This window comes from Podarcis melisellensis (genome assembly GCF_964234715.1).
Source record: "Podarcis melisellensis genome assembly, chromosome: 1".
In the NCBI taxonomy this organism is placed as follows: domain Eukaryota; kingdom Metazoa; phylum Chordata; class Lepidosauria; order Squamata; family Lacertidae; genus Podarcis; species Podarcis melisellensis.
This window is the reverse complement of record NC_138528.1, coordinates 48,973,331-48,988,411: the sequence shown is the minus strand read 5'-3', so window position 1 is coordinate 48,988,411 and position 15,081 is coordinate 48,973,331. Positions and strand designations below refer to the sequence as shown.

Sequence of the window (15,081 nt, the reverse complement as noted above, 5' to 3'; positions counted from 1 at the left end):
GAACAAACAGTAGTTTCCACGGCAGCAGCTAAATCTGCATCCTGACTCCAGCAAATGGATGACCATTTTCTTATCTACTTTTATTTTCTTTCAAAAACACTACTGGGAGAATATCAGCACAAAACTCTGCTGCCATTCTCCACTCCAGAGCCAGCAGGCATCTGTTGTATGTGCTGTTTCTGTTTTAATTCAGTAGCGTGGATGTGCTGCTAATTACACGTGGGGAAGTGCAAATGATCTGGCAGTTTTTTGTCCTGACAAGTCTTTTTGTTATATTCCTGTTTTAGGATGTTTAAAAGAGAGGTCAGGTGGGTTCAGACTGTATTGAGTTCTTGAGTTTTGTTCTGGTTTGAACATGCCTTTACTCCTTAGTGCTTTCAATCCTCAGGTCATTTGTTTGGCGAGTTCTAGTGAAGCCTAAAGGTGAGATATGCCCCTTAGGCACTCTGTCTAGATCCTGAGGGGTGGGTGGGTGTTTCTGTATGATTGCACAGCTTGCAGCTCAAAACTCAACATCACATGTGACACAGTGAATGTGCATCAGATGTGCTACTGAGTCATGGGATGCCAGAACAATCGTTAGGACAATTGCTTGGTTGTAGCCTGCATAAGTTGCAGGAACAACACCCACTGTTGGATCACCTCATGCACCATCCTCTCTGCTTAAGCGGGACATGGAGAATAATTTAAACATCTGCTCCCTGTTGCTTTGTAGTGGAAACATATGTTGTTGCTTATGCAGCCTTAAATCTGCAGGGATGGGAACACTGATTTTTGTGGTTTTATCTGAAGGACGGTTGCCTGTAGTAGCCATGTAGAGGAAAGTTTCAATCACTTATTTTCCAGAAAGCAGCAATGAATGCATCTGGTCTGCCTCATTGACTCTCATCGTGAAAAAGGCTGTCTCTCTCGATCTGCCCTTGGAAAGTAGCCTTTCTTTAACAGCTGTTGTCAGCTGTTAGGCATCCAGCTTCAGAACATCACTGTTCCAAAACAGACACCCTTCCTATTCCCAGGCATCCTGTGTGATTATTCACTGTTAGGCAGTTAGTGCTGCTCCAGGACTCCAATTTGCCACGCTTCTGTGCGGACTAGCAAAGCCCTGCCTTGAAGGAGGGAAAGCTACCATGGAAGGCACAGTACCCAATATATTTTTCCAGGATATTTGTTGTCCTTAAAAATCCAGTTGGCATTGGTAAGAGGCTTTGGTGCATACCCAAGAGGGAGTACCCAGAAGTGTATGCTATTTGCATCAGGGTTCGGTTTGGCGTAGGCTGCAAGCTGCAGCAGGAATTTTCTGATCACAGTTCAGGAATGCAAAGTGGGTGACATTGACTCATTAATCTCTGTGAGCTGTTGCTTCTGGCTTGCGGCCCAGACTGCCTGGGCTGGACTGTGTTTGCAGATCTTGGGAAGCTTTGCCTAAAGTGGCCATTCAGGGTCCAAGGGAAGAGGCCAACCCCAGTGTTACGTACAGGATTGGGGGCGGGGGCGGGGAGGGGAGTACGGTTAATTTCTCCACACTATTTGTCACTTCAGGAAATACAGAGAGAATCCTGTCTTTCTGGCTTTGTTTTGCACTAGCTCTTGTGCATTTTCTCATTCATCTGTATTGATCTACTTGGCCTAGAGGCAGTAGAGATGAAATAAAGAAAACTGAGTGTGGCCTCTTCTTCATCAGCATAGATGTTTTCACCCTTTTATTGGACTCCAGAATGTATATCACTGAAAAAAATTACAAATCATGGAAAGAACCATCTCTGCCATTACTCAGTGGTTGGAAGGAACAAGAAGAAACAGCCTCTGGTCTAATCCCTCGTGACTCTAAGTATGATCATTTCATATTTCTTTCATTTTCCTAGTCAGGGAATTTGCCCAAAGCTGAGTGGCTCTAGAACAGGCATAGGCAAACTTGGCCCTCCAGATGTTTTGGGACTACAACTCCCATCATCCCTGACCACTGGTCCTGTTAGCTAGAGATGATGGGAGTTGTAGTCCCAAAACATCTGGAGAGCTGAGTTTGCCTATGCCTGCTCTAGAACAAGGGCCAGGAAACCTGTAGCCTTCCAGATTTGGAGGTCTCCAGTTCCCATCAACTTCAACTTGCATCAAGGATTATGGATATTGTAATCAAGGAACATCTGGAGGGCCACAGGTTCCTTTCCCTGCTCTCGAAACAACAGAAATGCCAAGGAGCCACAGATCATCAGTTTCCTGGCATGTGTCTCCATTAGGAATGTGTATCCATCTTTCTCCTTTCACATGATTGCTCTGAGGAGTACAGCAGCAAACATGCCCAGCATAGAAAGTGTTTTAATTCCTCAGCAACTGCTTTGAAACTCTTACCAGGGCAAGTGGTGCGGTGGAGAGATGCACTTTGTGCCAGTGTGGTGTAATGACCAGAGTGTCGGATTGGGACCATGATTCAAGCCCTTGCTGGGCCACGAATCTCACTGGGTGGCCTTGGGCCAGTCACTGCCTCTCCGCCTAACCTACCTGACAGGGTTGTTGTGGCGTTTCCCCTGAAGGAAAACGTGGGCTTGACCCGCGAGAAATAAACGTGCACGGAAGCATTGGCTTGAAAAAGGACGGCTTGAAAAAAGGAACCCGGAGAGCCGAGCCCTGAGACTGCAAACAAAAATAATTCTTGAAGAGCCCAAGCCAGGAACGCGCTGCCGCTGCCCTCAGCAGTCTCCCGAGTCTTCTCCCTCTGCCGCCTCCCACCGGGTTCCCCGCGCTGGACCCGCTCGCTGCTCGAGGGGCGGCCGGGCCTGGCCTGCCACGAGGGCCTCCTGCAGAGCGCGGGAGGCGAGGAGCGAGCGAGGCTGGCGCTGCGGCCCCCCGGCCGGGCTGCAGGGGGAGCAGTGGCGGGCGGCGCGACTCCGAGGAGGCGGCGGCGGCGGCGGCGAAGATGGCGGCCGCGGCTCAGGCGCTGAGTTGCTCCGGGCTGCTGCTGGCCGCCGCCGCCCTGGCGCTGCTGGCCGTGGCCATCGGCACCGACTCCTGGTACGAGACGGACGCGCGGCTACACCGCGAGCGCTGCCGCGGCTACGGCCACAAGCGCAACGCCCACAGCAACAGCAACAACAACAGCGACCCGCCCGGCTCCATGTCGGCGCCCAGCCCGCACCTGCCGCTCCGAGCCCGCCCGCCCAGGGCCCTGCTCCCCGGGCAAACCCCGCCGCCGCCGCCGCCCTCGGCAGCGCAGCCGCTGCTGCTCCCCGGGGCCGCCGCCGTCGCCGCCGCTTTGGCGCTGGAATCGCACTGCGGCCGCCGCTTCAACTCCACCGTCTCCGGCCTCTGGCGGCGCTGCCACCGCGCGGGCTTCGAGCCCGACAGCGAGGAGCTCATCCAGAAAGGTGCGCGGGGAGGGGGCGGCGGCCGCGCCCCACAGGTCGAGGGGGGGCTGCGCTGGCGGGGGTCGAGGGCGCGCGCACGCGAGAGGGGGAGAGAGCTCGCTCGCTCCCGTCGAGGGAACATTTTGAGGGGCGTCGGTGGGGTGGGTGCTGCTGCTGCTGCTGTCCAGGGTGCTGAGTCTGCAGAGCTGCCTTCCCCGCCCAGACCAGGGAGGGAGACGCCTCCAGGGACCTTCTCCTCTGCTGAGCTCCTTGGGGCTGTGGGGCCGAGTCCCCGCCTCAGGGCAGCCTCCTCACCCGCTCTCCTCACAGATTTCTAGCCATGCGCCAGGTGTCCCAGAGCCTTGCAGGCTTTCTTCTCCTCCTCCTCCTCCCATGGTGGCAAGAGGGCTCAACAGGAGCTGGAAGGGGGAAGGAGGGGGGGAATTGCATTTTCTCAAGTCAAGGCTGCCTAAAATGGTGGTTATTTCCATGTCTCTCACTGGATTCTCTGCCGGCCTAGATCTCTAGGGCTTAGGGTCCTTTCCCAAACACTCACAATGCCCTCTTTATGCATGAGAATAACCCGGGCAATATACCTCCTGTATATGTTCCTCTGGAAGACCTCAGGTGAACCAGCTGGGCATGGGTACAGCCTGCCAAGGTTTCTGTGGTTGCAGCCATTGGGGGAAGTGATGCTTGTTCACAGCTGTGATCAGCTGCCCATCACCATTCATTTCTCCCTGGGAATGCATTCTTCCACCTGCTCAAAGGTGGTCAGGTCTGCCAAACAAAATGCAGTGCACACAGTTAAAAAAATTAAATGGGCAGGGGGTGCTGTACCCACCTGGGTGAGAGCAGCAATTTGTTTGGCCAGGGTGGGATGTGCCTTATGGACAAGGAAGAGCTTGCTTTGGACATGGATTGTCCTAAAAGAAAACATGCCTTCATTTTCCAGGGACACTATGCACAATTCCGGAGTCGTGCAGTGTGGTGTCAGAAACCAGGGCTGTTGCCTTGTAAGTGGCATTGTCTATATATGAGTGACAAACCTGAATGCTGGGCGCCATTACTGCCACATGGCTCCATCATATCCAGCTGCAGGTCACTGTCAGGTATATCTCTTGATTGTCAGGCAAAATCTTTTTGTGGCTGCTCTGTGTTGTTCCACTTTCCACCATGAGAGGCTAAGAAATGTACCTGGCATTCCTGACATATGCCCAGGAACTGCACATAGAAAGCAGCTCTTGCTTTACCCTTCTAAAATTTGGCAATGGTTGTCTTCATTGTGCTGCATTGGAAATAGAGTGGTTGAATCTCACACCTTTTCCATAGGATTTCCTTTACCTGTAACAGTTGTGGAAATTGCAACAGGATGGAAGCTCATGCTTCCAATAAACATGAGCTATATAATATTCCGATGCTGGCAGCACAAGATGCTTCAGCCCATTTCCTTACATTTCAAGTATAGTCTTCCAGGCAGTTGAATAAATTGCTAATAGAAGAGATTGTGGCATTTCCACCTCACAATAGGAAATAGTTAAATCACTCAATAAAAATATATTTCAGTTGTCTGCTAAAAGAATGATTACAGCATAATCAGTAAAAAGTTCAATTAGCAATTAATTTAGAAAAAAATGACAAAAAACATATTCTACAACCAATACTTACAAATTAAAAAAAAAACAGCAACAAGGGTAAAAGATGTTGCGCATTAAAACTGGTAACAATGAAATTATGTGTTGGAGCCTGTTGGAGAAACATCTGGGGTGTTTTAAAAGTATTTATGCATTTTATACCCTGCATTTTGAGAAATCTCTTTCGCAGTGATTATTTAAGGATACATATAGAGATGGCAAGATGATGGTTTGAGGTAGAGTTCTAGCTCTAAAAGTCTTTGAACATATACACCAATAAACTATCTCCTCCCTTGCTGCCCCTTACACCTAGAACTGCCCCTGAAAACACCTTTACTTCCTTCAGGTCTCTCCTCAAAACTCATCATTTCCAGAAAGCCTTTGGAACAACTCATAGACTATTGTGTAACATGTAATTAAAATAATAGCATGCCCTATCCTAACCTCTGTTTTGCCCCTTCTGTTAAGGTTTCACAGCATGTTTTTTAGGTTGTGAACGTCATTGGGTTGAGAACCTGTCAAAACTCTTCCTTGTGAAGCCTGATGTCCATGAATGGTGCTATATAAAATAATTATTACTTTGCTAACCTGGTGTTTCTGATCCTGTATCATGTCTAAGATATAGACATAGGTTTTCTTTACAGAACCCTACGCCAGCTGCTTTCCTGCATTTAATTCACTAGAATCCATCTTCTGCATTTTTATGTTTCCATATTGAAAGCAGTTCATTTACTTCATTATAGTAATTAGTATTGTCGTGGATCATGCTGTTTTACATCTCTTTGATTCTCCCTCCACTTTGGCCAAAGGCCTTCTGCTCCCACTGTTATTTCCAGAAGGATTGAAAACAAACTCTGTTGCTTGTTCTCTAACACTGTTTCAGCATGTTCTCTCTTTTATGAAAAGTTAATTCATGTCAGACAATGGGGCTACAATCCAAAACAGAGCTAGTTTGGGGTAAACTGATTAAACTCAGTGGGATTACGCAGCCCTTGTGTTGTATTGTGGCCTAAATGCCTTCCTGGGTTCCTTTGTCTTATGGCTTGGAGGGCCAGCATCCTTCCTGGCTAGTATGCCTTCAAAAATAACTATCCCCAATACATAGTCATAGTCTTATATCTTTTGCCATAATTCCTATTTTTCTGTGTATGGATATATTTGCACATAAAAGAAAACAGCCTTGTTTTTTCAGGTTGCAATCCTATATTCCCTGACCTGCAACCAAGCCCCATTGACTGCATTGGGATATACTTCTGAGTAGGCATGTATGGTATTGCACTGCAAATTACTGTACTTCTTCTGGTCTCTTAGTTCACCTTTTCCCTATCTTCCGTTTCCATGTCAGTGCCTCTATAAACAACAATACTTATTCAAAGTAATGAGCTCATGTGTGTGTCTCATCATGTACTTATAGTCACTAGAGCAGTGTGCTCCAAACTTCTGATGGCTCAGACACTTGAAAATAAATCAATCAATAAACTTGTAGGCATACTTCATTCTTACATTTGAAAAGGCTTACTTCTAAACATCAACATCTAATGATTTCTGACCACTTGTGCAATAGAAATGCACTTGTGCAACAGGACTTCCAATTTCTCTTTTTACCTCCTCCAGCTCTCCATCTATTCTGGAAGATCCCTCTAGATTTTGAGCACATGTGGGGCTGCAGGGGGAAGTAGAGGAAACTTAGATCTCATCCAAGGCATGTAAGAATGAGAATGATCTCTCTTCAGAGTAGCCCTGCTAGGTATGCGTGTGAGTCACTCTTCTGAATGTGCCTCTTCTGAGGGCAGGTAATTTGTTGCATCTCTGCATCAGGAGTAAATGAAAGAGCCACTCGCACTTGGTGCAGAGACCTGGAAGAATGATCTGCCTGCATTGGAGGCTGCTTGGATGAAGGAGACAAGACTGGAGTAGTGGATCATGCAGTGGGAAGCGTATTCTGTGATTGGGTCCCTTGAGCTAACATGAGAATCTTTATTTGCTTCTTCTTCTTCTTTTTAAGAATATTTATTAAGATTTTACAAAGTCATAGATACAAAAATGCATAAAAAAACAAAAAGAAAAAAGAAAAAGAAAAATACAAAATACAGAAAACGAGAAAAATAGAAAAAAGAAGTTAAAAACAAATCCATTTTTTATAACTTTACACTCATTAGCTTGTTTCTTTGACCTCATCAAACCTCCCCTTTTTGTATTCCCATTTACATAATCAAATCAGCAAATCCTTACCCTCTTTCATTTATCTTGACTCTATATCTTAACATATTATAACTCTATATTTTCATCCATTATCAATTCATTTTTGCATATTCTTATTAACTTTGTTGCTAATGCCACTTATTTTCAATCCAACATTATTTTAGCATTCATTAATTTTACAGTTTTCTGTAAAACACCGCAGAGAATCTTTATTTGTGAAACACCGCAGAGAATTTTTATTTGCTTCTTAATGAACAGGCCCTACTATAGGAGAAGATATAAGAGGTCATATAGGCCAGTTTATATTATTTGTCTAGCTAGGCTGGTGTTTTCTACTCTGGCTGGTGGTGGTTCTCCAGGATCACAGGCACCAGGCTTTCCCTCCCTGATTCCAGCTCTTTTTTTTAACTGGAGATGCCAGAGATTGAACCCAGGATTTTCTGTATGCAAGGCATGTGATGTAACACTACATGGCTGGAGATAAATGTCTCCTATTCTGCTGTGCAATACTGAAGTATATTTCTTTAAAAGCTTTAGTTTATTCATGGTGAGCATGGATGCAACCATCTTTTAAACTTCTGCTGTTTAAATGCAATGCATCAATTTTCTGTGACAGTTCCTACTTGTGAAAAACTGGCAAGGATTAATTTTTACCTGTTTGAACTATGATATATATGCTTTTTAACCACTATGGGGGGAGAATGCAACCCTGTTTATTCTTTTTCACAATTTCCTTCAATCTCCCAAAAGTGAGTTTTAAAATATGTGTGTGTGTGTGTGTGTGTGTGCGTGTGTGTGTGTGTGTGTATATATATATATATATATATATATATAGAGAGAGAGAGAGAGAGAGAGAGAGAGAGAGAGAGAGAGAACTGCTTGTCACAAAGCAATATTTTTTTCCACAATATAAAAAGTAGGTTTGCAGAGACTACCTTGGATTTGATGTTTCAATAAAGATAGGGTAAGAAACGGATACTCCCTAATCTCCTAAAGCAGGTGAAAATCGGTAGAAGACATTTAAGCACATATTTGCCTTGTCCTATGGCTAAGCAGTTAATTATAAATACAATGAAAATTCAGGAAAGAGAAGTTCAGTTATTTAAATCAAATCTTCAAAGAGCTCTAGCAAGTGATAACAGAATCCCCTGGGAGCCTACAGAAGACACCAGAAACTGACTTGAGTTGGGGGTCTATCTGAAAGAAGTAATTCACTGTTATCATAATGATAAAATCATGAATTGATAACTCTTTGGTTTGGCTCTATAATATTCCATAGCACAAACTAATTTGGAAAGGCCATTTAAGGGTGATATAAGAGGAGGGACTCAAGGATTACATTGTGGAGAGGTTGCCTCTATTTAATGGTTATGAACAGTGATTCAAAAGGCCACAGTCACAATATTCATTCTAATTTTTTCTTCACAGTTTTCATCCTGTTATATATATATATATATATATTTTAGAAACTTCAGGTCCCATTTAAGCTTCTCCACGTTTCTTCCATAGTAGAAATAATCTTGTCCTGTCCACTATAACCAGAACATCAACCTTGAAAAGAGTATATTACTGTAGGTCCTGCTGATTATGTGATGCCGTTCTTTAATAATGAAATGTGATGATTAGTAACAAACATAACAATAATATATATAATAATAGTAGTAGTAAACACAATACATTATACCGTAAGTCTGAATATTAAAAGTGCTTTATGTATATTATCTTTTTGCAATCCTTACAACACTATAAATAGGATCTGTATTGTAGCTCCCTTATTGCAGATGCTGGGCTTTTGTTGAGAATCAGTGGTTTGCCTAATACTCTGTACTGAATTTGTGGCAGAGGTGAAATTAAGTGACATGGTTCACATTGAATCAGTGCCGGATTTACGTATAAGCTAAACAAGCTATAGCTTAGGGCCCCACTCTCTTTGGGGGGCCCCGAAAATTTAAAGGAAAAAAACAACTGGATGTACCTTTCCAAAAAATAAGATAAAAAAATAATAATAAAACACATACAGCAACAGTGTTTTGTGTTGTGTAGGCTCCTATGATGTAAGTAATGGCCCCTGCCTGCTAGCCTGCTCCCTAAAATATCACATATAAAGGGCCCCATTACCTTCAGTAGCTTAGGGCCTCATCAAACCTAAATCTGGCCCTGCATTGAATGATGACTTAGCATTATGAGTACAAACTAAAGCAAGGCTAATATAGTTTAGGAGGCAGTAAAGGGAAAGCAACGTCAATAAAGCCTAACGTCAGATATATAGTGTTTCTGTTTGTCATTTTTTTCTCTTTCAGGAGTCATACAGCGTTGCACATCTGTGAAGTATCACTACACTTCATCTTCCCTGCCACGCAACTTGCCTGTTAATATTACCAACACTATCCGCCAGGATGAGTGGCATGCCCTCCGTGAGTATCCAAAGCACTCGTTGAACATAGTTCTTTTGTATCTTTGTTACCAGAATTGATCAAAATTCAGGAGAATCACATGTACCTTCTGAAACTGTACTGCTTCAGAATGCAGGTGGGGTAAAAAACACATTTGAATATTCCTGTTGAAAGCATCATGCACATGAAAGCTAGCATATCAAGGAGCCTTCTTCTTGACACATTAGCTTTCCATGTACATGGTCTTTTTGATACACAGGAGTAAACAAATACTTTCTGAGCCCACCCAAGACCACCATGCCTTGTATTCATTTATTTTAGCCTTGAATTTTACCTGCTATTGGCTCCAATATGAGGGCTTTTTTGAAGCCTAAATGCAGTGTTTTGTAGAGGGTCACAGCTGCTGAAAACACTTCCCACACTGCAGTTAGGCTTGGAAAAAGCCTCCTAAAATAGGATGCTTTTTTCATGCAAAACTGCAGCTGGTGGCAGGATGGTTGCATAGAGAGAATGTGTGTGTGTGTGTGTGTGCGTGTGTGTGTGTGTGTGAGAGAGAGAGAGAGAGAGAGAGAGAGAGAGAGAGAGAGCGCTAGCTAGCTGAATGGAAGAACAAATGGTGTTACCCACTACCAACTCTGACCCTGCTCACTTGCACCACATCTACTTTCAGTTGGACCCAACCAATGCTGGTGTGAAGTTCTCCCAGCATTTTCTCAGGCTGGCAAAGGTTCTCCATTCCAGTCTAAGTGAGAGGAAGTTGAACTGAGCAGCTTTGCACTGGAACAATGTTTTGGGTGCTGATGTAACTGAGGTGCTGCGTATGTTACTATTGGATTGCAAGTTTACCACAAATAGCTTGTGGGGGGGGGGGCGGAATCTGAGTCAGCCAATCCTTTAAAAAATTGAAACGGTCATGTAGGCAATGGCAGAGGAAGGGTATCATCACTGTGTGTGTGTGTGTGTGTGTGTGTGTGTGTGTGACAAAATGACAAAAATATGAGGTTTGTTATTGTTGTTTTTTTTTAAAAAAAGGCTCATGAAACTTTTTAGTTCAGTCAACAAATGTAATGAAACGTGGCTGACACTGGGCACCACACCACGGGGGCCAGCACTTACTGAGGGGCCTGCAGCGTGCCCAAGCCAGGGAGTGGGAGTGACATAGTGGCATAGGTGTCTGTAGGCTCCACGTTGCCTAAAATGGCAGTGTGGGACTTGCGTCTGCCCACCGCCTCTCCCTCAGCTGCCCTACAGCTGAGGGGGAGGCGGCGGAGAGACTCCATGCAGCATGCCCCGCCCCCTGGCTGGCTTGCCCCGCCCCTGGCTGAAGGACGCACGGACTGCTTTGAGATTGTTACTCATATATTTCTAAAGCCAGAAGGGATCAAAAGGTCATCTATGCCCCAAATTAAGGTCTCGCCCCTTTCCCATCAGTTTATGTAATCAAAAACACGGTTAAGGTATTCTTGGAGTGGTGGTTTGGCTCGGAGGTTATTCTGACCTCTGAGCTACACATTCATGGTGGCCAGCGAGACAACCTTTGTTCAGGGCTTTCCTACATTTGTGCTCCAAACGGGAACCCCCTTACAATGCTAAATACTGCTACTCAACAGCTAGTTCCCCATATAGCTTTCCTTTCTGGTGGTATCATATCTTGTACTTTAATTACTACTTTCCTTTCTTCACTGCCATTCCTGCTCCTTGGTCAAGCCCCACCAACCCACTAGGCCATATGCTAATGATTATCCTTTCCTCTTCATTGCCTAATTTCATGGACACTTTTCTAGACTTCTTTGAGGACACATGTTAATAGCAACCTAGCTTGCTCCTGTAACAGCACCACATCAGCAGTATGTGTAACCCAGGAGCACATCACGCTTCTGAGTAGGAGCCTGATGGCATGGATAGTCAAAGAGATTGCCTCTTTATGTGCTTTCTTGTAAAGAGCTATAAAAGCGCAGTGTAAACCACTTGTAATAAATATAGAAGGCAAATTTCCATCTGGCTCATTTTCCAAAGTGATTATTTTCTTGACTTGGGGGTTCTTACAGAAAGGCATGATATTTTTAGGAAGCGCTGAGACTTTGCTTTCTTAAATGCTTAATAATAATAATAGTAATTTATTATTTGTACCCCGCCCATCTGGCTGGGTTTCCCCAGCCACTCTGGGCGGCTTCCATAGATTATAAGATTTCAAAAGATGGAAGCACTCATATTCATGGGTCACTGGTGCAAATGTGAGCCTCCACCTCTGATTTCCTCTGCGGTCTCCAAATTACTCTTCACAGACTCTCTTTTCTCTCCCTCTTTCTCCATCTTCTTTCTTCCTTGCACCAACACCCCCTCAGATCTGCGGAGAATGACAGCCGGCTTTATTGGTATGGCAGTTTCCATCATTCTCTTTGGGTGGATCATTGGTATGCTGGGCTGCTGTAAACAGCATGAGCTCATGCAATATGTAGCTGGACTGCTCTTCCTTATGGGAGGTGAGAGTTCTTTTTTCTTTGTAGTCTGAGAGCCATTTTCTGAAGAAATGCATTTGGTATTGTGCCCTATATGTAATGAATTGAAGCCTTGGGGGGGGGACTGGGCTCACAGGACAAGAACTAGGGAACAGGTGATATAATTGTTTGGACTGTCTCAGTGAACTTAAAATGTGTGATAAAACTTTCAAATGACAAAAAAGAGGGGGGGGGGGTGAAAAAATGTGTCAGATAATGGTACTTACCCAGTTCTTGAAACAAGTTCTACCCTGGGAAACCCCCATGAGGGATTGTGACAGATGGGTGGGACAACCCACCTGTCATTCATGTGGTAGCATGTGATTGACCAGTGGGTGGCACTGACCATCTGTCAAGTACTGATAAGGGTAAAAAAAGTTCCTCACCCTTCTGTATACCCACTGCTGTGCTTGTAGCTATGTGACTGGCTACTTCATAGGTGTGCTAGTAGAATATTGTATTTTTATTTTTATTTTTTTAACTGGTTTTAGGTGAAGCCAGAAACCCTCTAATGGTTTTTATGTATTTTATAAATTTATATCCTGCTCATCCAAAGGAGCTGGTTTTCTGTTTCCTTGTACAGTACAACATGAAAAAAGCAGCATAACCTTTAGAGAGAAAAGCAGCTGATGAGGAAGAAGGTATTCAAAACAGATTTTTTTTCTCTCTGTAGAGATCAAAGAGCAAGATCAAAACAAATGTGAAAGCATAGTTCAGATCTGACAGTAGCCTGAAAAGGGGCAGGAAAAAGGCCCATGAATCTGAGATTCAGATGCTGTGGATAATAGGCTGTGCAAGTTTGTTTCCTTCCAACAACAAAATTCCTCAAGTCACAAAAAATGGGAGCTTTACAGATTTGAGGCAGCCCTTTGCAAGGAAGCTGAGAAACACTGGCTTTATCTTTATCTCTTCTCTTTTTCAGGTACCTGCTGCATAATCTCCCTTTGCACATGTGTGGCTGGGATAAACTTTGAGCTGTCTCGTTACCCTCGCTATGTCTATGGGTTACCCGAGGACATCAGTCATGGCTATGGCTGGTCCATGTTCTGTGCTTGGGGAGGCCTGGGACTGACGCTTCTGGCAGGATTCTTATGCACATTGGCCCCCTCTCTCAATAGCCCCCGGACTGTCGTACAGAAACCCAGACAGGAAAATGGTACTGTGTGATGAGAAGGGAGCAAAGGACTCTAGCAAGCACAGGCCAGGCCAGGTCCGGCAGTGGGTTACTGCCAATAGTGGGGGCATCTGAAATTCATGAAGAAGGGAGGTTCCCACTGCAAACAAACGAAGGAATTCAGCTGCTATGTCAAAGACTCGGGGGGGACCCCTCCCTTCCCTTGATTCTTCAGCCTGCCTGTCTGATACAACTAACCAAATCAGGTTAATTCTTTATTCCTGGCTTGCCTAAAGGGAACTTTTCTGTTAAATAGGGTGTGTTGCTGTAGGATCTGTGTACCATTTAAGCTGAATCAGATTTCTGCTAGGAGCAGAAGCCACTGTGAATTCCCTTTGCCGTCCTTGTGACTCCAGGGAACTCCATTTCCAAGAATCTTTGAGGACCAGTCAGAGGTAAAGACCAAAGGGATATCCAGCCAGTCTCAGTATTCATAGAATCATAGAGTTGGAAGGGACCCTGAGGATCATCTAGTCCAACCTGAATATGCAGCCGTCCCATATAGGGATTGAACCCGCAACCTTGGTGTTATCAGCACCACGCTCTAACCAACTGAGCTATCCTACTGATTCTCTTCTGCAGCAGGGACCTGATGCTGTTACAGGCTTAACACAGCCTACTGCTTCAGCCTTTGACACCAGCTTAAGTGGGGGCTTTATAGACATTCAGACAGGAACATTAGCAAGTTCTTCCTCTGGACCACACAGTATCTAACCTATGCCAGTTCTGGGAGCCAAATATGTATAGCAGTAGCTCATGAAAGGTTACTTCTGGGATAACACATAGGGAGTTAGAGCAAGCAGCAAATAAATGAGACTTCAGTGCTTGAGGAATTCTTCCACGAAGGCATCAGGCCTGAGTTAGTGTCAAGATAACTCACATGCATACAGAAAAGCATTTTTGGGGATGGCAGGGGTGGCTGAACCTAATTAAGTTATTTAGTCACGTGTGATATTCCTGTTGAGGTAACACAAAGAACAAAACAACAGGTTTCTGGTTGAGGCAAGAAAGTGGACCAGGGCTCCCATCCTAGAAATGATGTTGTCATAGCAACTGCTGTAATAGGCAAATGAGATTTGCAAGCTGCTTCAAATCCTTCCAGGCTGAGTGTAGAACTTTACCATTTTGGATAATGAGCACAGAAACTTGAAAAGACAGCCCGCTTGGTAGCATCCTCTTCTAACAGAAAAGGAAGCACTTTTTATTAAATGGACTCAGTACGCACGTGAACAACGAGAGCTGGGCCTAACTCAGGAACATCAACAATGGTGCTGAAGGAGAGGAACTGGTCTTTCCTCATTGTACTCCTTTTCTGTCTCCTCAAAAGACTACACAGAAGCCTTTTTTGGAGGGCTGTTTACATTGTATTTTTAAGTGGCATGTAATTAATAACTCAGTGCTAAAGTCAATGTATTCATGGAAAGTGTGATTTTTAAATGGAAGTTGTAAGTTTCAAGAGGCATTAAATTAAAAGGCTTGGGTCCAGTGAGAAGCTGGAGATTCTCAGCCTTTTGGATCTCATTAAGAGAGACTGACATTAATTTTCTGCACTTCTACACAAACACAGCTGCTGGAGAAACCCTGCCATGCAGCTGACGATACAGGGAGACAGGAATGTCACTTATTTGGCAGCCGGCCTCGTAATCCCAGCTGTTGATCTTGTTCCTGTCCACAAAGCCTAATGTGTGTATGGGACAAGTTTTGCCTCAAATAAAAAGTACTTCCAGAGAATAAGCAGGTTGATTGGTGTAACCTTACACCCTCTAGGGGACTTTAGTATACCTGTGCCTTCAGTTTAAATGCTCTGTAGGGGGTGTAAGCATACATCAGCAGGAACTGGAA

The 15,081-nt window shown here is 44.6% G+C and overlaps 1 protein-coding gene across 2 annotated transcripts; it reads left to right on the top strand.

Annotated features, from left to right (window-relative positions):
- Positions 1 to 2,909: 2,909 nt before the first annotated feature.
- LOC309364631 (transmembrane protein 178B-like) lies at positions 2,910 to 14,764 on the top strand. 2 transcript variants are annotated; one of them, XM_081902312.1, is made up of 4 exons: positions 2,910 to 3,359; positions 9,475 to 9,588; positions 11,913 to 12,050; positions 12,988 to 14,764. In XM_081902312.1, the coding sequence occupies exons 1-4, from the start codon at positions 2,912 to 2,914 to the stop codon at positions 13,230 to 13,232; spliced, it is 945 nt and encodes a 314-aa protein (XP_081758438.1). In that variant the 5' UTR covers positions 2,910 to 2,911; the 3' UTR covers positions 13,233 to 14,764. The 2 variants fall into 2 exon arrangements, with proteins under 2 accessions (XP_081758438.1, XP_081758439.1); XM_081902313.1 differs by lacking the exon at positions 11,913 to 12,050.
- The last annotated feature ends 317 nt before the right edge of the window (positions 14,765 to 15,081 follow it).